General features: G+C 44.1%; 1 protein-coding gene across 2 annotated transcripts in view; it reads right to left on the reverse strand.

The window, feature by feature from the left end:
* dlgap1a (discs, large (Drosophila) homolog-associated protein 1a) overlaps positions 1 to 24,060 on the reverse strand; it is a 358,889-nt gene that overhangs the window by 273,882 nt on the left and 60,947 nt on the right. The window contains exons 3-4 of one of the 2 annotated variants that reach the window (XM_070893128.1): positions 8,280 to 8,457; positions 7,954 to 8,194 (exon numbers count right to left, since the gene is read on the reverse strand). In XM_070893128.1, the coding sequence (XP_070749229.1) occupies positions 7,954 to 8,194; positions 8,280 to 8,457 (419 nt within the window). Of the gene's footprint in view, positions 1 to 7,949; positions 8,195 to 8,279; positions 8,458 to 24,060 lie in introns of both variants that reach the window. The other variant, XM_070893125.1, reaches the window with a different exon arrangement.

A 24,060-nucleotide genomic window follows, 5' to 3' on the forward strand; every position in this document is an offset into this window, starting at 1 on the left:
ACAGATCATGTTACGGATCCTCACGATTGTCAGGATGATACAGGCCACGACCGAAGCCGAGGGAAGATGGAGAAGTGGGAGCTGCAGCATGACTCACGAACATCATCAATCATCAATGTGCTTTGAGAAGCGACGGTGCACTGAAGATACGAGAGGTGGAGAGTCTCTGCTAGAGATGTGATTGGACTATAAGAAATCCCCTACGTGGCCTACACCTTACGAGGTGGAGACCAAGTCAGGCCATCCACTTTTCTCTCTCTCCCTCTCAATGTTATTATATGTGATCCCTGAGGAAATAAACCATATGAGGCGTCAATAAATATATTTCCCCCTCAAGGTGGGGAGTTTGTAAGAATAAAAATATTTATTAATGATTAAAATTGATTCTGTGTATGTATAAATGTTAAAAGTGCAGATTATATGGAAAGGCCTGTTTGTGTTGAGATAAAATGGAAGCTCACAGATTGCCAGAATGGGCTGAGTTTTGTAAGAAACAAAATGGAAGCCCCCAAAGCTGCTGTATGTGTTTTGTGTATTGGAAAGGCATTTAATCGAATCAAGAGATGGCTGAGCCAGGCCAGACAGCCACATGTGTGAGGAGAGCCAATAAGGAACTACCCTGGTACCAAGGTCCAATCGTGAGGCTTTCGGAGGGACAATGGCTCTGAAAGGTATAAAGAACTCAGCAAAATACTTTTTTCTCTCTCCTGAACTAGCCAGCCAAAGGGAAGTAACGTATATCACTCTCTATTATAACCTCATTGTATTTGTTGTAACTAAGGTGGATGTGCATGTGTGTGTGTTTTTTAATAAAATGTTCCAATTGTTTAGAAAGAATTGTCTCACTGTCGAACTTAAATGCCAGAGATTTAGAAATCTTAATGTTGTGTCCTTAGATGTTCTAATAATGACTCTACGAGGCAATGTGTTGTACTTGAACTGTAGTGACCTTAGTCCTTTATTTGTTAACTCCAGAGTGAGGATCACACATGGTGGCCTGGCTTTTATACTAGGCCAGGCACACCTGTACAGGTAACCTATAAGTCTCCCACTACTGTGCACTCTGGTGGCACACTTTGTGATAGTACCAACAGTAGCCATGTAGGATACATGACATCACTCTCCCCTGAGCCTTTCATGCAAATCGCCTCTGCATTGACTGTGTTCTGGGCTTAGCTCTATGTGGGCTCATTCTGGTTGACCCCATGGGGCTGGGCTGCCTCTCTGCCTATACATTCATAATCCATGCTGGATTCATGGCCAGCTGCAGACTCTTTATCGACACAGTGAATCATATTCTCTTACATATTCGCTGGAGGTGGCCCTTTGTGCTGCAGCCTTTGCATATATAGTCATTAAAGCAGCACTGGTGAGCCCAGTGATTCCCTCCACAATGCCAGCATGGAGCTATTCGATTAGCCCCCCCTCGGCCGACTCTGAGTTAAGGGACACATGGGCCTGCTCTCTCTTCCCTGAGAGGGTTCGCGTTCTACAGTCCAGCCTCTAAACAGCACCACTCTGTGCACAGTACCTGCCGGATTTGAGTCCTGAGGGTGAATCATCTGCCTAGAGCCGCAGGTCGAGGTCATGAATGCCTGGCTCACAGAAATGGTCTTCTGCAGTGTGACTGTGGTATCTGCTGACAGTAGCTTATGAAGAAGGCCCTCATGGCCAATTCCAATGACAAAAATGTCCTGCAGCGCTTCGTTGAAGTGGTTGCCGAACTCGCACGGTGCCGCCAGCCTCCTGAGGTCTGCAGCGTGTTTCATGATTTCCTGGCCTTCGGGCCGTCAGTGGCTATAGAACTAGTGTCTGGCTGTGAGGATACTCTCCTGGGCTTGAGTTGCTCATGGATCAGGGTTACGAGCTCCTTGTACGTTTTGGTCGTTGTCTTCGCTGGTGCCAGTATGTCCCTGACGAGGCCATAGATGGTGGGCCCACAACTAGTTAGCAAGATAGCTCTGTGCTTATCAGCCAGTGTGGCCAGGTCATCTCCTGCCAGGTTGCTTGCTGTGAAGAAATGTTCGAGCCTCTCCACAAAGGCGTCCGAATCATCACCATCGGCTAACTGCTGCAACATACCAAGGGTAGCCATTTTCACGTGAAAGTTTGTAATCTCTCGCCAATTGTTGTGTCCTTAGATGCTCTAGTAATGACTCCATGAGGCAATGTGTTGTACTTGAACTGTAGTGACCTTAGTCCTTTATTTGTTAACTCCAGAGTGAGAATCACACCTGGTGGCCTGTCTTTTATACTAGGCCAGGCACACCTGTAAAGGTAACCCTCAAGTCTCCCACTGCTGTGTCCTCTGGTGGCACACCTTGTGATAGTACCAACAGTAGCCATGTAGAATACATGACACTTACAGTGCGGGGTGGTGCCAACCTGGCACATCATGTGGCAGTCAGGGTGTACAGTGTGAAGTGAAGTAAATGTGGCCATGGTGAGGCTATCCCTGGCCTCCTGGGCAGCAATGTGGTCAGGTGTCCTGTGTACTGTGCAGCATCAGGTGATTGCGGAGAAGGTTGGTGTTGTTGGTGGTGATGCTGGGAGAGTTACCTGGATGATGTGTTCCAAGAAGCAGTCACACCCCTTAGATTAATTAATTCAAATTTGGTCCATGGCCAAGGACAGGAAGGTGTGACTACAAGTGAGGAAGGTATGGGGACCGAGGCATCGGTGATGGAGGAGCCTCAGCCCTTGCTCTTGTCCAACAGGTTCGAGGCTCTTACTCCCTGTGTGGATGAGAGCAGGAACTGCAGGGAGGATGAGCAAACTGACCACAGCACCATGGTACAGGGGACCATTCAAGTGGGTGGAGTAAAAAGGAACGGTGTAGTGGTAGGGGCCAGTATAGTTAGGGGCTCAGATACTGATGTCTGCAGCTGCAAGTGTGAGTCCTGAAGGCTGTGTTGCCTGCCCGGTGCCAGGGTTAAGGACATCTCTGGGCTGGAGAGGAACTTGGAGTGGGAGGGGGAAGATCCAGTTGTTGTGGTCCACGTAGGTACCAATGACATAGGTAGAACAAAGAAAGAGGTTCTGCTGAGGGAGTATGAGCAGCTAGGGGCTAAATTATCAAGCAGAACCACAAAGGTAATAATCTCTGGATTAATACCTGAGCCACGAGCAAATTTGCATAGGGTAAATAAGATCAGAGAGATGAACACGTGGCTCAAAGACTGGTGTGGAAGAAATGGGTTTTGGTTCATGGGACACTGGCAACAGTACTGGGGTAAGAGGGAGCTGTTCCGTTGGGACAGGCTTCACTTGAACCATGCTGGGACTAGTGTCCTGGTGAATCGAATAACTAGGGCTGTAGAGAGAGTTTTAAACTAATTAGTTGGGGAAGGGAGGGAGCGTTCAGGTGAGTGGAAATTTTAAAAGTCAAAGAGCAAGGATAAGGCAAGAGCAGGGTAGCGATGGAAAAATGATAATCAGAGGGACAGAATTTATAAAAATAAGAGTGTATCAGGAAGTGGGGTCAAAGCAGGCAAATACGGTAAAAAAACAAAATGAAATCTCTTTATCTGAACGCACTCAGCATTTGTAACAAGATAGATGAGTTGACGGCACAAATAGATATAAATGGGTATGATCTGATAGCCATTACAGAGATGAGATTGAAAGGTGATCAAAGCTGGGAACTAAATATTCACGCTTTTTGACAATTCGGAAGGATAGACAGAAAGGAAAAGGAGGTGGAATAGCTCTGTTAATAAAAGATGAGATCAGTGCAGTAGTGAGAAAATATATTGACTCAGAAGATCAAGATGTAGAATCAGTTTGGGTGGAGATCAGAAATGATAAAGGGAAGAAATCAATGGTGGGAGTAGTCTATAGCCCCCCCAAACAATAGCCACACTGTTGCAAGGCGTATAAATCAAGAAATATTGGAGGCATAAGAAAGGAATGGCAATAATCATGGGTGATTTAAATCTTCATATTGATTGGACAAATCAAATTGGCCAAGGTAGCCTTGAGGAAGAGTTCATAGAGTGTATCTGGGATGGTTTCCTTGAACAGTATGTTGTAGAACCAACCAGGGAGCAGGCTATCTTGGATCTGGTACTATGTAATGAGACATGATTAATAAATGATCTCCTAGTAAAGTATCCTCTTAAGAAAAAGTGATCATAGCATGGTTGAATTCCTAATTCAGATGGAGGGTGAGAAAGTTGGATCTCAAACCAGTGTCCCGATCTTAAATAAAGGAGATTACAAAGGTACGGAGGCAGAGTTGGCGAAAGTGGACTGTGAGAATAGATTAAAGTGTAAAACGGTTGATAAGCTGGGGCAGATATTTAAGGAGATATTTCATAACTTTCAACAGAAATATATTTCAGTGAAAAAGAAAGACTTTAAGAGAAGGGAGAACCATCCATGGCTAACTAAGGAAGTAAAATATGGTATCAAATTAAAAGCAATGGCATACAAAGAGGCCAAGATTAGTGGGAGACCAGAGGATTGGGAAACTTTAAAAAAACAGCAAAGGATGATTAAAAAAATAACAGAGGGGAGACAGATTATGAAAGTAAACTAGCAAGAAATATAAAAACAGATAGTAAGAGTTTCTACAGGTGTATAAAAAGGAAGAGAGTAGTTAAAGTAAACGTTGGTCCCTTAGAGGATGAGACTGGGGAATTAATAATGGAAAATAGGGAAATGGCAGAGACGGCAGTGACTTTGAACAAATATTTTGTATCGGTCTTCACGGTAGAAGACACTAAAAACATCCCGAAAATGGATAATCAAGGGGCTATAGGGAGGGTGGAACTTAAAACAATCACTATCACTAAAGAGAAAGTACTCAGTAAAATAATGGGATTAAAGGTAGACAAATCTCCTGGACCTGATGGCTTGCATCCTAGGATCTTAAAAGAAGTGGCTGCAGAGAGAGTGGATGCATTGGTTGTAATCTACCAAAATTCCCTGGATTCTGTTGAGGTCCCAGCGGATTGGAATACCGTAAATGTAATGCCCTTATTTAAAAAAGGAGGCAGACAGAAAACAGGAAACTATAGACCAGTTAGCCTAACATCTGTCGTTGGGAAAATGCTGGAGTCTATTATTAAGGAAGCAGTAGCAGGGCATTTGGAAAAGCATAATACAGTCAAGCAGAGTCAGCATGGTTTTATGAAAGGGAAATCATGTTTGACAAATTTGCTGGACTTCTTTGAGGATATAACAAGCAGGGTGGATAAGGGATGTGGTATATTTAGATTTCCAGAAGGCATTCGATAAGGTGCTACATAAAAGGTTACTGCACAAGATAAAAGTTCATGGGGTTAGGGTAATATATTAGAATGGATAGAGAATTGGCTAATTAACAGAAAACAGAGAGCCGGGATAAATGGGTAATTTTCCGTTGGTAAACAGTAACTAGTGGGGTGCCACAGGGTGCGGTGCTGGGGCCTCCACTATTTACAATCTATATAATGACTTAGATGAAGGGACCGAGTTTAATGTAGCCAAGTTTGCTGATGATACGAAGATGGGTAGGAAATCAAGTTGTGAGAAGGACACAAAAATCTGCACAGGGATATAGACAGGTTAAGTGAGTGGGCAAAAGTTTGGCAGATGGAGTATAATGTGGGAAAGTGTGAGGTTATTCACTTTGGCAGAAAAAAATAAAAAAGCAAATTATTGTTTAAATGGATAGAAATTACAAAATGCTGCAGTACAGAGGGACCTGGGGGTCCTTGTGCATGAAACATAAAAAGTTAGTATGCAGGTGCAGCAAGTAATCAGGAAGGCAAATGGAATGTTGGCCTTTATTGCAAGGGGGAGAGAGTATAAAAGCAGAGAAGACCTGCTACAATTGGGGGTATTGCTGCAGCCACAGCTAGAGTACTGCGTACAGTTTTGGACTTATTTAAGGAGAGGTATACACTTGCATTGGAGGCAGTTCAGAGAACGTTCACTCAGTTGATTCCTGAGATGAAGGGGTTGACTTTGAAGAAAGGTTGAGTAGGTTGAGCCTATACTCATTGGAGTTTAGAAGAATGAGAGGTGATCTTATTGAAACATAAGATACTGAGGGGGCTTGACAAGGTAGATGCAGAGAGGATTTTCCCCTCATGGGACAATCTAGAACTAGAGGGAATAGTTTCAGAATAAGGGGTCACCCATTCTTCTCAGAGAGTTGTAAATCTGTGGAATTCTCTGCCCCAGAGAGCTGTGGGGGCTGGATCATTGAATATATTGAAGGCAGAGATAGACAGATTTTTGAGCGATAAGGGAGTAAAGGGCTATGGGGAGCGGGCAGGGAAGTGGAGCTGAGCCCAGGATCAGATCAGCCATGATCTTATTGAATGGTGGAGCAGGCTCAAGAGGCCAAATGGCCTATTCCTGCTTCTATTCCTTATGTTCTTATGCTGGGTGTTTAGTGATGTTGATGTTGGGCTGATCGTGGTGGGATTCTAAGGACCAAGGTGAGATTTGTTCAAGGGCACCGATGCTGCTGGAATAAATGGCAGGTGAGGTTGAGATGACAGAAATGCCCTGTTAATGGTGAGAGAGGTTGCTCTAAGGAGGTGACAGTGAATAGAGATTTTGCTGCAAACACTTCCAAAGTGCATACAGCTCAAAGTTGAAGCCTTCAGCTTCTGACATTGGAAAGTGAACGGCTGTGAAATGATAGCTTTTATACCACTTCTACAGCTGTCAACTATCCAAAGCAATAGAGAGTCACTGAAACCTGACTCCACTTACCTGGCGTGTCCTCCGAGGCACAGCAAACCCGTCAAAAGATTGGTAAAATTGTAAGTGCCTGCTTTTAAGCCTCGTAACTAGCATTTAAGTACCTTTTAATGTTAATTACCTGTCCCACCGCTTGGTGTCGGGACTGCTATCCGAATGCAGATCTGATAGGTCAGAAACTCACATGGAGGCAGGTTCAGAGCGGGATCCCGACCCGCTGTCAATCAGGGCCCGCCTCCAAACCCGCACTTGTAGGGCTGGGAAGATTCCGGCCCAGGAGTGTAGCATCATCGAATTTACTCTCTATGTTATGAAACTTTATACCACAGATTGTTACAGATTATCACCAGCACAAACCTGCATATAGGTTTAAATAAATACCCCAGTTGTTATTGCGCTTCCTTTTTCTTTGCACTGCTGTCTTTCGTTACCTGATTAATGCGATTTTCATTTACAGAAAGTCACAGTGTGAAAACTTTTTGAACGAAATATACAATGCAATAGACAGTTTAAGAAATAATTATCAGTGATTAATGAAAAAATGTTACGGATAACTTCACCACAAGCATAAACATTGGCACCTTCCTGACAGTGTGTGCCATCACTAAGGATTGATATTCAATGGAGATAAAATATGTCTTTCATTTAGACAGGACTGATTCTCATCTTGAATGTGTAGGCTGTTAGACACAAAGTGCATCTTTATCATTTGTTAATAATACTGCAGGCAAGAATAAACACTTTTGACTTTAGGAGATGTTGTAACAAGGTGGGGGAATGGGGGGAGAATTTTCTGAGTTTGCGCTGCTATTGCAGGTAGCCTTTTCCAATAGCCATGCATGTGGAAAATTGTGGGTAGTCGCTTAGGATTTTCCATTCATTAAAGCTTGAAAAATATCAAAATTTGTGAGTTTCTGTGTATGCTACGCAAGTAAATTGCCACTAAAGTGGACTAATGCTTATGGATTACATGATCTGTTATTCTGGGCAGAGTCTCGGGCCCACAATTCTATTAATGAAAAATGGGAGAATAACTGTTCTAATCTGCTAACGAGATTTTGAAAAAAAGTGGTTTTGTACTGTGCATTTTTTGACAATTTAAATTTAATTAGGGGTCGCTAATTATGGAAAAAAGTAGTGTTCTGATGGAGAAAAATATTGCACTGTTTTTTATTATTCTCCTCCACCCCCACTCCCACCCACACACTTCAGGGGTAATAAGATTCAGCATTGGGAGATCATCCAAGAACCTACCAGTACTGCTTTGGATGGTCCTCACTGTAGTGGCTGTTCGAGGTGGTGATGCTGACCTAAGTGACAAACTTTCATCATCCTGTGAGCAGCCACGTTCGATGGCCCTCACGTAGCTGTGGCTTCGCATACGGAAACATCCTGGCATGGGCAGATCCAGTGCCTTGACAGCCTGGGACTCCAATTCACTAAATACTGACTCGCAAACAGATTCGAATTGTCCATTAACTTCCACTTCACTCACCTACAGACAGATCACACCAAGTACCATTTAGTTAGATAAGTCAGGTAACTTAAAGCTTAGTTCTGAATTGCCACAGATCACCTACCTGACTGATGGTGCTCATGGCTCTCATATAACTCTCGTTGCGAGAACGGAATTTAGGCGAGGCGAGAAGCACCGCGGGATCCAAACTATCCAAACTTCGATTAATTGAGACTTCACTGACTGCCCGTAGGTAACTGTGGCTTCGTATTTGAAGTTTGGGAGAGTGTTCACTTGATATCCTGAGGGAAAAGAAGGAGACGTTTCAATAAGTATGCAGTTTGTTAGTTGTAGGCGGGAGAAGCAAAGATCAACTTGGATTATCATGGACTATATGTTCCTCTGAAAAGGAGAGAAATGCTTCTTTTTCTTCATAATTTATGACCCACTAATGAATTTACAGGAACACAAAGTTTTGAAACATTTGACTCATGTCAATGCAGTAGTAATCCACAAATAACATCAATCATGAATAATCCTTTAGTGTTTCTCAAGTAGTTTACAAACCACATAAATGGTATAAATATGGTAAACCTTGTTACTTCAGCTGTAGAGTGTGCAACATTTGTGGAGATTGACACGACTAAATGCTGTACTACCTGGCCCTGGATACCCTTATAGTAATCTTCTGGGCCCAAGTCCAGATCCAGGTCCAGCTTTGGACCCAGGCACATCTTTACTCCATTCCCCGAACTCAAGCCTGAATGTAACTGCAGATTGTAATTTTGTAGAAAGAATGTCCACTAAGGCACTTGTCTCGACAACCCGCTTTCCTGATCAGCAAGATTCCGTGGTAGTCCTCAGTCTCATTAAGATCCATCTTCAGCCAGCAGTGCCGAGTGGATGATCCATATCGGCCTGCTCCTGAGGTCCCTGCCATCACAGAAGCCAGTCTTCAGCCAATTCGATTCACTCCACATGATATCAAGAAGCAGCTGAGTGCACTGGATACAGCAAAGGCTATGGGCCCTGACAACATCCCAGCTGTTGTGCTCCAGAACTAGCCGCACCTCTAGCCAAGCTGTTCCAGTACAGCTATAACACTGACAATGTGGAAAAATGCCCAGGTATGTCCTGTCCACAAAATGCAGGACAAATCCAATCCGACCAATGACCACACCATCAGTCTACTCGCAATCATCAGCAAAGTGATGGAAGGTGTCATTGACAGTGCTATAAAGCGGCACTTACCAATAATCTGCTCACCGATGCTCAGTTTAGGTTCCACCAGGACCACTCGGCTCCAGACCTCATTACAGCCTTGGTCCAAACATGGACAAAAGAGCTGAATTCCAGAGGTGAGGTGAGAGTGACTGCCCTTGTCAAATTAATGAACGTTTAGAAAGACACGCTAATCTGGGTCAGTCACGTGGATTGGTAAAGGACAAGCCAATTTATTTATTTAACTGATATTTAGGAGAAGGAATTGGTTCCAATTGAAGAGCTATTGTTGGTATGGGCACAGACACCGGCACAATGACCTGAATATCCTCCTGCTGTGTTGTAAATTTTATGATTCTATTAGCCTTAGAAGAATTCTGAGAATATAGAATCTAATAAATTCATCCATAAAAACTGGAAGTGAAGGATTGACACCATGGTCATGGAGCGCATCAGGTAGAAATAAGCTGTCAATTCACAGTATTTTCAGATTTTACCTGAGCCAAAGGCAATGCTCAGTACTCATGTTACAGAGAGAGTGACATTTGGCCCCATCAGTGCCCATTGGTGGGAGCAGGATAAGATGTGGGTTTGCACCACAATTTTCACATTTTGTATGAAATATATGGCGGAAGGGGTTATTCCTGTTTACACAAAAATGTTGCATGTACATTTAATCTTCCACAAATCAGTGAATGAAGATTGGGCCATGAATTGCGGCCTCTCCAATGAGTGCACGCACCCGAAAAGGCCCCGCAAGTTCTGGATTTAGGCGCGCAAAGCGCATGTGCATAAACCCGGCATTTGCGATCTGTCAAAATTGACAGATTACACACATCCCCAGGCAAAGGGCCTTCGAGGGCAGAGATTTGTCCAGCGAATGTCCTTAAAACTCTAATGCCTGGTAAAAGCAGGCATAAGGCCTGCTTTTACCAGTATAAGAGTTTTAAAATATAGAAAAATGTAATTTTATCACTAATTTTTACATTAAAAACCCTGTCCAATAAGGTAGGTTTATTTTTAACCCTATGAAAACATATTAAAAAAAATTCCCCCCAAAATAATTTTTTCTAAAACATTTAATTTAATTCAATTTCAATTAATTTTAAATATGTAAGGTGTTTTTGTTATTTATGTGCTGTACTTCTGTTTTTTTGGGGGCTATTCTCATTGATAGTAATCGGAGCTCCGTACAAATGGAACTCACCATTATTATCAATGAGAATACTCCACTTTCATTGGTGGTCCAGGCCCACGTGATCTCAGGATGCCTGTATAGAAACATAGAAACATAGAAAATAGGTGCAGGAGTAGACCATTCGGCCCTTCGAGCCTGCACGCACTCCCTCAATAGCAAGAACGTCCTTCCTCAGATTAGGAGACCTAAACTGTACACAATATTCCAGGTGAGGCCTCACTAAGGCCCTGTACAACTGCAGTAAGACCTCCCTGCTCCTATACTCAAATCCCCTAGCTATGAAGGCCAACATATGAAGGCAGGAGTCCAGAGAGGCAGCGGCCTATAAAAGGCTCAGCAGTCCGGGGAGTCGAGAGAGGCGGGAGTCCAGAGAGGCAGCGGCCTATAAAAGGCTCAGCAGTCCGGGGAGTCGAGAGACGCGTACTTGTGCAGCTCCAGCTGAGAGAAGTCAAAAAAGAAGTAGAAAGAAATCAAAAGGTGACGTCACAGCCAACGTGGTAAGTGATTGGCTGCTGATTGGTGAGTAGTTTTTCTTTTTCTTTATTAATCAGTAACTTTTAACATTGTTGTCGGCAATTTAAGTGTATCTAAGGGTTAAGTCATGGCAGGACAGCTCGGTCACGTGATATGCTCCTCCTGTACCATGTGGGAACATGGGGACAACACCAGTGTCCCTGACGACTACATGTGCGGGAAGTGGGTCCACCTCCGGCTACTGACGGTCCGCGTTGCGGAGTTGGAGCTGAAGGTGGATTCACTCTGGAGCATCCACGATGCTGAGAATGACGTGAGTATCACGTGTAGCGAGTTGGTCTTACCGCAGGAGAAGGGTCCACAGCCAGCGAGGGAATGGAAGACCAGCAGGAAGAGTAGTGCAAGGAAGGTAGTGCAGGGGTCCCCTGTGGTCATCCCACTGCAAAACAGATACACTGCTTTGAGTGCTGTTGAGGGGGATGACTCATCAGGAGCGGGCAGCAGCAGCCAAGTTCATGGCACCGTGGCTGGCTCTGTTGCACAGGAGGGCAGGAAAAAGAGTGGGCAAGCGATAGTGATAGGGGATTCAATTGTAAGGGGAATAGATAGGCGTTTCTGCGGCCGCAACCGAGACTCCAGGATGGTATGTTGCCTCCCTGGTGCAAGGGTCAAGGATGTCTCGGAGCGGGTGCAGGACATTCTAAAAAGGGAGGGAGAACAGCCAGTTGTCGTGGTGCACGTTGGTACCAATGACATAGGTAAAAAAAGGGATGAGTTCCTACAAAATGAATTTAAGGAGCTAGGCGCTAAATTAAAAAGTAGGACCTCAAAAGTAGTAATCTCGGGATTGCTACCAGTGCCACGTGCTAGTCAGAGTAGGAATCGCAGGATAGCTCAGATGAATACGTGACTTGAGCAATGGTGCAGCAGGGAGGGATTCAAATTCCTGGGGCATTGGAACCGGTTCTGGGGGAGGTGGGACCAGTACAATCCGGACGGTCTGCACCTGGGCAGAATCGGAACCAATGTCCTCGGGGGAGTGTTTGCTAGTGCTGTTGGGGAGGAGTTAAACTAATATGGCAGGGGGATGGGAACCAATGCAGGGAGATAGAGGGAAACAAAAAGGAGGCAAAAACAAAAGACAGAAAGGAGATGAGGAAAAGTGGAGGGCAGAGAAACCCAAGGCAAAGAACAAAAAGGGCCATTGTACAGCAAAATTCTAAAAGGACAGAGGGTGTTAAAAAAACAAGCCTAAAGGCTTTGTGTCTTAATGCAAGGAGTATCCGCAATAAGGTGGATGAATTAACTGTGCAAATAGATGTTAACAAATATGATGTGATTGGGATTACGGAGACGTGGCTCCAGGATGATCAGGGCTGGGAACTCAACATCCAGGGGTATTCAACATTCAGGAAGGATAGAATAAAAGGAAAAGGAGGTGGGGTAGCATTGCTGGTTAAGGAGGAGATTAAGGCAATAGTTAGGAAGGACATTAGCTTGGATGATGTGGAATCTATATGGGTAGAGCTGCAGAACACCAAAGGGCAAAAAACGTTAGTGGGAGTTGTGTACAGACCTCCAAACAGTAGTAGTGATGTTGGGGAGGGCATCAAACATGAAATTAGGGGTGCGTGCAATAAAGGTGCAGCAGTTATAATGGGTGACTTTAATATGCACATAGATTGGGCTAACCAAACTGGAAGCAATACGGTGGAGGAGGATTTTCTGGAGTGCATAAGGGATGGTTTTTTAGACCAAAATGTCGAGGAACCAACTAGGAGGGAGGCCATCTTAGACTGCGTGTTATGTAATGAGAGAGGATTAATTAGCAATCTTGTTGTGCGAGGCCCCTTGGGGAAGAGTGACCATAATATGGTAGAATTCTGCATTGGGATGGAGAATGAAACAGTTAATTCAGAGACCATGGTCCAGAACTTAAAGAAGGCTAACTTTGAAGGTATGAGGCGTGAATTGGCTGGGATGGATTGGCGAATGATACTTAAGGGGTTGACTGTGGATGGGCAATGGCAGACATTTAGAGACCGCATGGATGAACTACAACAATTGTACATTCCTGTCTGGCATAAAAATAAAAAAGGTAAGGTGGCTCAACCGTGGCTATCAAGGGAAATCAATGATAGTATTAAAGCCAAGGAAGTGGCATACAAATTGGCCAGAAATAGCAGCGAACCTGGGGACTGGGAGAAATTTAGAACTCAGCAGAGGAGGACAAAGGGTTTGATTAGGGCAGGGAAAATGGAGTATGAGAAGAAGCTTGCAGGGAACATTAAGACGGATTGCAAAAGTTTCTATAGATATGTAAAGAGAAAAAGGTTAGTAAAGACAAACGTAGGTCCGCTGCAGTCAGAATCAGGGGAAGTCATAACGGGGAACAAAGAAATGGCGGACCAATTGAACAAGTACTTTGGTTCGGTATTCACGAAGGAGGACACGAACAACCTTCCGGTTATAAAAGGGGTCGGGGGGTCTAGTAAGGAGGAGGAACTGAGGGAAATCCTTATTAGCCGGGAAATTGTGTTGGGGAAATTGATGGGATTGAAGGCCGATAAATCCCCAGGGCCTGATGGACAGCATCCCAGAGTACTTAAGGAGGTGGCCTTGGAAATAGTGGATGCGTTGACAGTCATTTTCCAACATTCCATTGACTCTGGATCAGTTCCTATGGAGTGGAGGGTAGCCAATGTAACCCCACTTTTTAAAAAAGGAGGGAGAGAGAAAACAGGGAATTATAGACCGGTCAGCCTGACATCGGTAGTGGGTAAAATGATGGAATCAATTATTAAGGATGTCATAGCAGTGCATTTGGAAAGAGGTGACATGATAGGTCCAAGTCAGCATGGATTTGTGAAAGGGAAATCATGCTTGACAAATCTTCTGGAATTTTTTGAGGATGTTTCCAGTAAAGTGGACAAGGGAGAACCAGTTGATGTGGTATATTTGGACTTTCAGAAGGCGTTCGACAAGGTCCCACACAAGAGATTGATGTGCAAAGTTAGAGCACATGGGATTGGGAGTAGTGTACTGACATGGATTGAGAACTGGTTGTCAGACAGGAAGCAAAGAGTAGGAGTAAATGGGGACTTTTCAGGCAGTGACTAGTGGGGTACCGCAAGGTTCTGTGCTGGGGCCCCAGCTGTTTACACTGTACATTAATGATTTAGATGAGGGGATTAAATGTAGTATCTCCAAATTTGCAGATGACACTAAGTTGGGTGGCAGTGTGAGCTGCGAGGAGGATGCTGTGAGGCTGCAGAGCGACTTGGATAGGTTAAGTGAGTGGGCAAATGCATGGCAGATGAAGTATAATGTGGATAAATGTGAGGTTATCCACTTTGGTGGTAAAAACAGAGAGACAGACTATTATCTGAATGGTGACAGATTAGGAAAAGGGGAGGTGCAAAGAGACCTGGGTGTCATGGTACATCAGTCATTGAAGGTTGGCATGCAGGTGCAGCAGGCGGTTAAGAAAGCAAATGGCATGTTGGCCTTCATAGCAAGGGGATTTGAGTACAGGGGCAGGGAGGTGTTGCTACAGTTGTACAGGGCATTGGTGAGGCCACACCTGGAGTATTGTGTACAGTTTTGGTCTCCTAACCTGAGGAAGGACATTCTTGCTATTGAGGGAGTGCAGCGAAGGTTCACCAGACTGATTCCCTGGATGGCGGGACTGACCTATCAAGAAAGACTGGATCAACTGGGCTTGTATTCACTGGAGTTCAGAAGAATGAGAGGGGACCTCATAGAAACATTTAAAATTCTGACGGGGTTAGACAGGTTAGATGCAGGAAGAATGTTCCCAATGTTGGGGAAGTCCAGAACCAGAGGTTACAGTCTAAGGATAAGGGGTAAGCAATTTAGGACCGAGATGCGGAGGAACTTCTTCACTTAGAGAGTGGTGAACCTGTGGAATTCTCTACCACAGAAAGTTGTTGAGGCCAATTCACTAAATATATTCAAAAAGGAGTTAGATGAGGTCCTTACTACTAGGGGGATCAAGGGGTATGGCGAGAAAGCAGGAATGGGGTACTGAAGTTGAATGTTCAGCCATGAACTCATTGAATGGCGGTGCAGGCTAGAAGGGCCGAATGGCCTACTCCTGCACCTATTTTCTATGTTTCTATGTTTCTATGTTTCTATACCATTTGTCTTCTTCACCGCCTGCTGTACCTGCATGACCACTTTCAGTGACTGATGAACCATGACACCCAGGTCTCGTTGCACCTCATCTTTTCCTAATCTGCCGCCATCCAGATAATATTCTGCCTTTGTGTTTTTGCCCCCAAAATGGATAACCTCACATTTATCCACATTATACTGCATCTACCATGCATTTGTCCATTCACCTAACCTGCCCAAATCACCCTGCAGCTCCTGGGATGCGTGGGACTCTGCGCTGGGCTGTGTGTCTAGGCCTCAGAGCCGAAGTGTTCGTTCCTCCGGGACCACCAGGTACTTTCGTAAAAAAAATTCGGTTGGAGGCATCAGAAGCCTTTGACCGCAATTTCTGGCCCATAATTTTAGGAGTGAAGAAGAATTTAAAAACCATTGATAAAGAAAATCATTGGATGTGATATTGAAGGATTGCATTTGGAGGAAGTGGTAAATGAAATGGATTTAATTAATCTACTTAATTATGTTCATTTCATTTCACATGACTAGAACAGCTTAATTGAGGCTGTACTATTTTTCTTTAAACCTTCAGATTCAATTTCTTTACCTCTCTGTGTTTCACACCACTGATTGTTTTCTTTTAATGAATAGAGCCAAATAACTGGTATGATCTTACCTTTATAAAATAAACAAAGCTGTGCAATTTGTAGGCAAACTAAAGAAGTTTTTCTTGTTGCAATTTTCTATATAACCCTATAAACAGTGACAATGAAGTCACAGGTATTAATTGCAGGCAGTTCTGCTTAATATCTACCAGTTATTAACATAGAAAGCAATTTTCCTTGATAATATTGCCATACCTGACAAAAACAACATTGCTCATTCCCATCACAGTGGGAAAGTTGGGGGCGGTTAGATGACTCGGTGGTAGTGAGCTGAAGATGATTGGCAAGAGCCTAAAAGGTGTAGGAGGTATCAAAAGAGCTATATCATGGTTAACATTGAATATGGAAAACAGAAGAAATTATTACATGGCCTAGTTATCGACTAAGTTTTGTGCCTGCATAAATGTATGACTTTATGGTTCCTATTGCTTTTTTAACTGTCACTCACTACAGGACAATATGGCTGTCATATCCATCTCCGATTTCCTTTATTTCACCATTGGAAGCCGTGTCTTCAGCTGCTTAGACCCTAAGCTCTGGAATTCTCTCCTTAAACCTCTCCACCTTGCCAACTCTCTCTCCTCCTTTAAGTTGCTCCTTAAAACTTAGCTCTTTGACCAGGCTTTTAGTTTCCTTATGTGGCTCAGTGTCAAATTTTGTCTGATAACGCTCTTGTGAAGCACCTTGGGACATTTTACTTCATTAAAGACGCTATATAAATGCAAGTTGTTGTTGGCCACTACTAGACCAATGGTATCACACCAGCATCTGTGATCTCACTTGGAACTAAACAGCAATATATGAATGTCTTAACATTTATTAATTTTTATTCAATCTATGTAGATTATTTATGTGTTATTTTGAAATATTGATTCTCCCTGCTTTAGTGCCTGGTCAAATTATTAAATTATGAATACTGGTTTTCTGTTAGTGGCCGCTAAAAAAAATTTGTCACACAACAATTTGAACTCTGAGTTTGTCACCCATAACAGGTTTAATAATTTATGTTGGATCAAAGTAAATAAGTAGTGAATATTGAGTATCATGTCAGCTGTGGCTCAGTGGGTAGCACACTCGCCTCTGAGTCAGAAGGTGGTGGATTCCACTCCACGGACTTGAGCACAAATAAATCCAGTGCAGTGCTGAGGGAGCGCTGCGCTGTCGGAGGTGCCGTCTTTTGGATGAGACGTTAAACCGAGGTCCTGGCTACTCTCTAAAGTGGGCGTAAAAGATCCCATGTCACTATTTCGAAGAAGAGCAGGGGGGTTATCCCTGGTGTCCTGGCCAATATTTATCCCTCAATCAACGTAACAAAAAAAAACAGATTATCTGGTCATTATCACATTGCTATTTGTGGGAGTTGCTTGTGCGCAAAATGGCTGATAAGTTTCCTACATTATAACAGTGACTACACTCCAAAAGTACTTAATTAGCTGTAAAACGCTTTGAGATGTCCGGTGGTCATGAAAGGCGCTATATAAATTCAAGTCTTTCTATAATTAAGGTAACCACAGTTGTTGCATTAAGTAACGGAGAACATACATAATGGGCCAGATTTTGCTGGAGCGGGCATCTCGTGGTTGGCTCATTGGCTAGACTTGTTCGTGCACATTTAGACTTGAAAGGTTTTTGGCCACAGAGTTGCTGGACGTGCAAGCAGTGAGGGCAACAGGACAACTGGGACCTTGATGAACAATGGGACAAACAATGTATCTATTTAACTAATGAGATTAAAAGATTGAGAAATAAACAGAGGAAGGACTGCGATGGAGAGTGAATTAGAGTGAGTGAGTTCAATGTCAAATCAGTACAGAAAAGAGAAATAAAGAGAAGGAAAGAAAGATTGGATTAAAAGAGAGAACAAAGCAGAGAAAGAAAAAGAGAAAAATGTGAAATTTTAAAAAATAATGCATTTTTAAAACCTCCTAAAATAATTCACAATCTGAAGGAATGAGACTCCACTCTAATACACACACTTTCTAGGCAAGTGGTTGATTGGCAACCATTAACAATTATCACATAGTTACACTAATAATTTCCAGACATAACTTTCTGTGGCGCGTTTAATGAGAACTTAACGTGAAAATACAGCAATTTCATGAAAATCACGAGAAGGTTAAGCATGAGATGCTGTTTTGGCAAAGCTAACAGGCAGCAACTTGTAGCAATTTACAATTCATGGGGTATCTTTTCCTCGCTACAAGTTACTGGTCAAGTTGCGCATTAATAACAGCGTACATCATTCAGGCACTGTTATTTTATCAGCAAAGTCTGGCCCATTGCTGATATCTAAGAAAATCTAGTTATGGCACAGGCATTAATTTCAATTTAATATTGCCCCTAACGTCTTGGGAGATTTAAAATTGTCCTGCTTTTTCTTATTCGTTTTGGTCTATTTTGTTCTCACTGATGTACATATACTCCCAATTATCAATGTCTTACATTAAAATTCTTGGGCATATCTTTAATTGTTCATGATCTTAGTCTTTTCAACCTTTTCCACCTCAAAACCCTTTTCAAACTCTGAGGGCTAGCAATTCTATATTTATGGCTACCGCCCCTATCTCAATGGTATTCCGGCGTATACACTGATCGAGTTTTTAGTACCGCCGGAATACCACTAAAAACCAAAGCCGCTAGTTTTGGCTAAATATTCCCGGTGGTGGCGGGAGTGGTAAGTATCAGGCGGTAGTGGTATTCTTAGTCGTGTAAGGCTAGCGTCCTTGACAAGGTCCCTTTTACGCATGCGCAATTTTTTTTCTCAGAGTTAAGTTTTTCCCCATGATTCGGGGATCAGGGGTCGCCCACGCATGTGCAGAAGAGGGAGGGAGGGAGAGAGAGAGAGAGAGAGAGAGAGAGAGAGAAAGAGAGAGGAGACTATTGGGATTTTTCGACGTGCTACTGAGAAACTACTAGAATTTAATCGATTTCTCTACATCTTGCTTGAATTTTAAAAATTTACTTCCAATCTATTTTGAATATTTATTTCTGCATAATCTTGCAAGATTTTCAATCACAAAATAATGGAGAGAGAGGAAGAGGTTGAAAGAGAAGTAGGAGGAAGGAAGAGAGCTAAACGATTCTCTTGGGAAGCTCAAGAGGTTCTTGTCCATGAGGCGGAGGCAAGATGGAGTTAATTGACCCAGTTGGACGTGGGAAACCCACCCAGCAGTCTACCAACGAATCTAGTTGGAGATTTCGGAGGCGGTGTCCTCAGTCGCCTAGGATTGTCGGGGGGCAAACCAGTGCTGCAAACGATGGAATGACATAGTTTCGTCCGCAAGAGTAAGTAATAACTTTAATCATGTACGGACTCGTTACTTAAAATGTAAATCTGCCACATTTTAATGTTGGTAAGCTTGGTATCACGCATTATATCCCATCAACGATCTTATTGCAATGGTTTTCTGTACTTTGATGTGTTCATCATGCATCACTTGCATCCTAATGGTACATTAATGGGACATTGAGGAAAAGATTGGGAATGACTAATTGGGGATGAGAATCTGTGTGTTCCATAATAGTCAATGGGCAATTAGGTTATACACTGCAATTGTAATCTTTGCAGAAAAAATTATCCACAAATCGGGCAGAGCATCGGCGCACAGATGGAGGGCCACCAAAGCTGGTAGATCTTTCAGATCTAGAGAAGCGCAACGCAGCCCTCGTTGGAGCACATAATCGCTCGGCCACCCGTGGTGGTGCTGATCCAGTGGCAGTGGAGGGTAAGTCCTGCATAATTCCTGGGCCGTGCTGTGGTCATGTAATGTAATGTTATGTGAATATTGTCATGTATCCGACATGGCTACTGTTTGTATCACCAGAGGGCACAGCAGTGGGAGACTTGTAGGCTACCTGTACAGGTGTGCCTGGCTTAGTATATAAGGAAGGCCACCAGGTGTGATCCTCACTCTGGAATTATCAATAAAGGACTAAGGTCACTACAGTTCAAGTACAACACATTGCCTCGTGGAGTCATTATCTGAGCATCCAAGGACATAACAAATATAATGTAGCAATAATGTTATGTAATGTAATGCTGGGACCACAAAATCTAATGACATACAGGTTCTGTCCTTTCTGTTTATGCTAATTTCATGTAATGTCTCTCGGTGATATACAAACATAGAAACATAGAAAATAGGTGTAGGAGTAGGCCATTCGGCCTTTCGAGCCTGCACCACCATTCAAAAAGATCATGGCTGATCATTCACCTCAGAACCCCTTTCCTGCTTTCTCTCCATACCCCTTGATCCCTTTAGCCTTAAGGGCCATATCTAACTCCCACTAGAATATATCCAATCAACTGGCATCAACAACTCTCTGCGGTAGAGAATTCCACAGGTTAACAACTCTCTGAGTGAAGAAGTTACTCGTCATCTCAGTCCTAACTGGCTTACCCCTTATCCTTAGACTCTGTCCCCTGGTTCTGGACTTCCCAACATCAGGAACATTCTTCATGCATCTAACCTGTTCAGTCCCGTCAGAATTTTATATGTTTCTATGAGATCCCCTCTCAACCTCCTGAACTCCAGTGAATACAGGCCCAGTCGATCCAGTCTCTCCTCATATGTCAGTCCTGCCATCCCAAAAATCAGTCTGGTGAACCTTCGCTGCACTCCCTCAATAGCAAGAACGTTCTTCCTCAGATTAGGAGACCAAAACTGAACACAATATTCCAGGTAAGGCCTCACCAAGCAGTAAGGCCCTATATGCAAATCCCCTAGCTATGAAGGCCAACATACCATTTGCCTTCTTCACTGCCTGCTGTACCTGCATGCCAACTTTCAATGACTGATGAAACATAACACACAGGTCTCGTTGCACCTCCCCTTTTCCTAATTTGCCACCATTCAGATAATATTCTGCCTTCGTGTTTTTGCCACCAAAGTGGATAACCTCACATTTATCCACATTATACTGCATCTGCCATGCATTTGCCCACTCATCTAACCTGTCCAAGTTACCCTGCAGCCTCTTAGCATCCTCCTCACAGCTCACACTGCCACCCAGCTTAGTGTCATCTGCAAACTTGGAGATATTACACTCAATTCTTTCATCTAAATCATTAATGTATATTGTAAATAGCTGGGCACTGAGCCCTGCGGCACCCCACTAGTCATTGCCTGCCATTCTGAAAAGGACCCGTTTATCCCGACTCTCTCCTTCCTGTCTGCTAACCAGTTCTCTATCCACATCAGTACATTATCCCCAATACCACGTGCTTTAATTTTGCACACCATTCTCTTGTGTCAGACCTTGTCAAAAGCCTTTTGAAAATCCAAATACACCGCATCCACTGGTTCTCCCTTGTCCACTCTACTAGTTATATCCTCAAAAAATTCTAGAAGATTTGTCAAGCATGATTGCCCCTTCATAAATCCATGCTGACTTGGACCGATCCTGTCACTGCTTTCCAAATGTGCTGCTATTTCATCTTTAATAATTGATTCCAACATTTTCCCCACAACTGATGTCAGGCTAACCGGTCTATAATTATCCGTTTTCTCTCTCCCTCCTTTTTTAAGAAGTGATGTTGCATTAGCCACCCTCCAGTCCATAGGAACTGATCCAGAGTCGATAAACTGTTGGAAAATGATCACCAATGCATCCACTATTTCTAGGGCCACTTCCTTAAGTACTCTGGGTTGCAGAGTTGCTCCTTTACATGAGCCTGCGCAACGTGAGCATACTCGTGTCACCTTGACTCTCCCCTCCCCTGCTGCTAACCACTCATTATGTTTTCTAGTTGTCCAGGCGGAGCCCTCTTATGCACCCCCATTATTGCTTCAGGTGATCATTTCCGAAGCGGGCTCCACTGAGGAGGAGGAGAGCGTACGTCGTGAAGACCCTCCTCAAGCTGTTGTGGCGGGGGGAGGAAAATGCACAAGATGTGCAGGAGGTGGTTGAGGAGGGGGAGGCTGGGACTCAGGGGTCCATTCTACCTGCGGCCACATCTTCCTCTTCAGAATCTATTTTTTGTGGCTTCCGCTCGGAGGAAGTAGCGGGACCAAGCGACGTGCAGCAGGGCACACCGAGTGTTCCAGCCCCTGTGCCGAATCCACGGAGGCAGGTATGCTCCACGACAGGCAGACATCGACCTGGACATGGTGGGATTGTCTAGGGCAAGCGTCGACATAGGTCGCAAGCTCCTCCAGGCCATTGGTGGCTTAGCCGGGAACATCGCCACGTAATCAGTACGTCAATCGGCAGACATGGCAGAGCGGCGAACCACCGATTCTGTCGATGCCACATGGCAATCGATGGAATCGGCATATGGCACTGCACCCCAAGGTGTCATACCACCGATGCCGACAGCACCTGAGAGTCGGGAGGAATCAATTGCTTCCGAATCTGAAGCCGGGTCTATAGAGCCCCCAGCTGCTCCAGAATCCCCACACATGATGTTGCCACTGTCACCCCGCCTCCCCCCACCCCCCCGCCTACAGCAGTAGCGCTTGAGGTGACCTGCTGCACAACACCATGATCCCAATGTGGGTAGGGCCAGGGGTAGGGGTAACGGGAAGGGGAAAGTGGGGGTAAAGATCGGCGGGGGTGGGGAAAGATGGTGGAAATGGTGGCCACAGGTATAATTTTTGCCAGATGGGAGGTGTTGTGGGTGTTTGTAGTTCTAACTCGAAAATTGTTGCTTGTTGGAGGGTGTTGTGGGTCTTTGTAGTTTTTATTGTTTGTTGTTGTTAATGATTGTTTTGTTATCATTATTTATCACATTTTATTTCAAAAGAATTATTTATAAATTTATTTTATTTCAAATATTACAAACTTTTTCAAAATTTCAAACTTCAAATTTTATAAAAATGTTTATTCAACTTAACCATTCTTGTGCAGTGTCTCACTCAATTTTCCAAAATGAGAGGTAACATTCAATAAAAGTGTTGCAAATAATGGCCAGGTAAGGGTGAAATGTAACTCACTGTTCAAGTATAAGCTGCTGATGTAACAGTTTTGCAGTTGCATAGCACCACGAGGCTTCCCTATGGTGTGGGGGGGGAGAGGGTGGAGGGGCGGTGGGGGCATGGGTTCATCGCCAGGCTCCTCGTCCTCCTCGACCTCCTCCCCCTCCTCTGTCTCCTCCCCTCTCTCCTGAGGTGGTCCTGCAGTCCCCTGTGACAATTCCTGAACCCTCATGATGGCTAAGTTGTGGAACATGCAACACACAACAATGAACTCAGCGACCTGCTACAGGGTGGAATTGCAGGCTGCTTCCAGAATGGTCCAGGCATCGGAAGCACTGTTTCAGCACTCCAATTGTCTTTTCGACGATATTGCGTGTGGCCATATGGCTGTTGTTGTGGCGATGCTCGGCATCTGTCTGAGGCTTACAGAGGGGGGTCATGAGCCAGGTGGCGAGGCCGTATCCTTTGATCCCAGCATCCAGCAGTGACCGTGTAGCTGACTCTTAAACAGGTCAGAGACAGTGTTCTCACGCAAGATGTACGCATTATGAATGCTCTCTGGAAAATTGTCATTTATTGCCATGATGATGAGCTGCACGTTCAGAGAGTAGAATCCCTTTCGGTTTTGCTCCTCTAAAGATGCTCGCAGGGCGATGTGCATACAGTCTATGGCACCCTGGACCTTGGGGAAGTTTGCAATTCTTGAAAAACCCAAAAGCTTTCTCACTCTGTGCCACCCTGGTCACTGGGAAGTTTATAAAGTCCATCCTGCATGCATAAAGCACTTCAGTTACCTGGTGATGCAGCAATTTGTAGCATGCTGAAAGATGCAGCTGATGCCTGAAAGGAGCCCGATGCATAGAGGGAAAGTGTCACAGTCACCTTCACCTTAACAGGTAGTGCAGTCCTGGTGGTGCTGGTAAACTGCAGGTCTCCCTTAATGCGCTGGCATATCTCACTTATGACCTTTTTTTGGAAGCGCAACCTTCTAACGCACTGTGTACCGGACAGGTGCAAATATGACCGCTTCTCTCTGTAAATTTGTTGGGGGTAAGACTTCCTCCTCCTCATTAGTCTGTGACCTCTTTGATTGGGCACATAGTACTCTTCAATGAACCTTCTTCCAGCTCTATTCCACAGCATGTAAGTAGTCAGCAATATTAGCACAGAAATTACAGGCCCCATTCCTTTTAATGTTCTAAACTGTCCTCAAAATTCTTCAAATGTCCTCAAACAACCACAAATGTACTTTAAATTGACCACAATGTGCTCAGATAATCTCCAATATATTCAAACACT

This window comes from Pristiophorus japonicus, chromosome 1 (genome assembly GCF_044704955.1).
Source record: "Pristiophorus japonicus isolate sPriJap1 chromosome 1, sPriJap1.hap1, whole genome shotgun sequence".
NCBI classification, from domain to species: Eukaryota; Metazoa; Chordata; class Chondrichthyes; family Pristiophoridae; genus Pristiophorus; species Pristiophorus japonicus.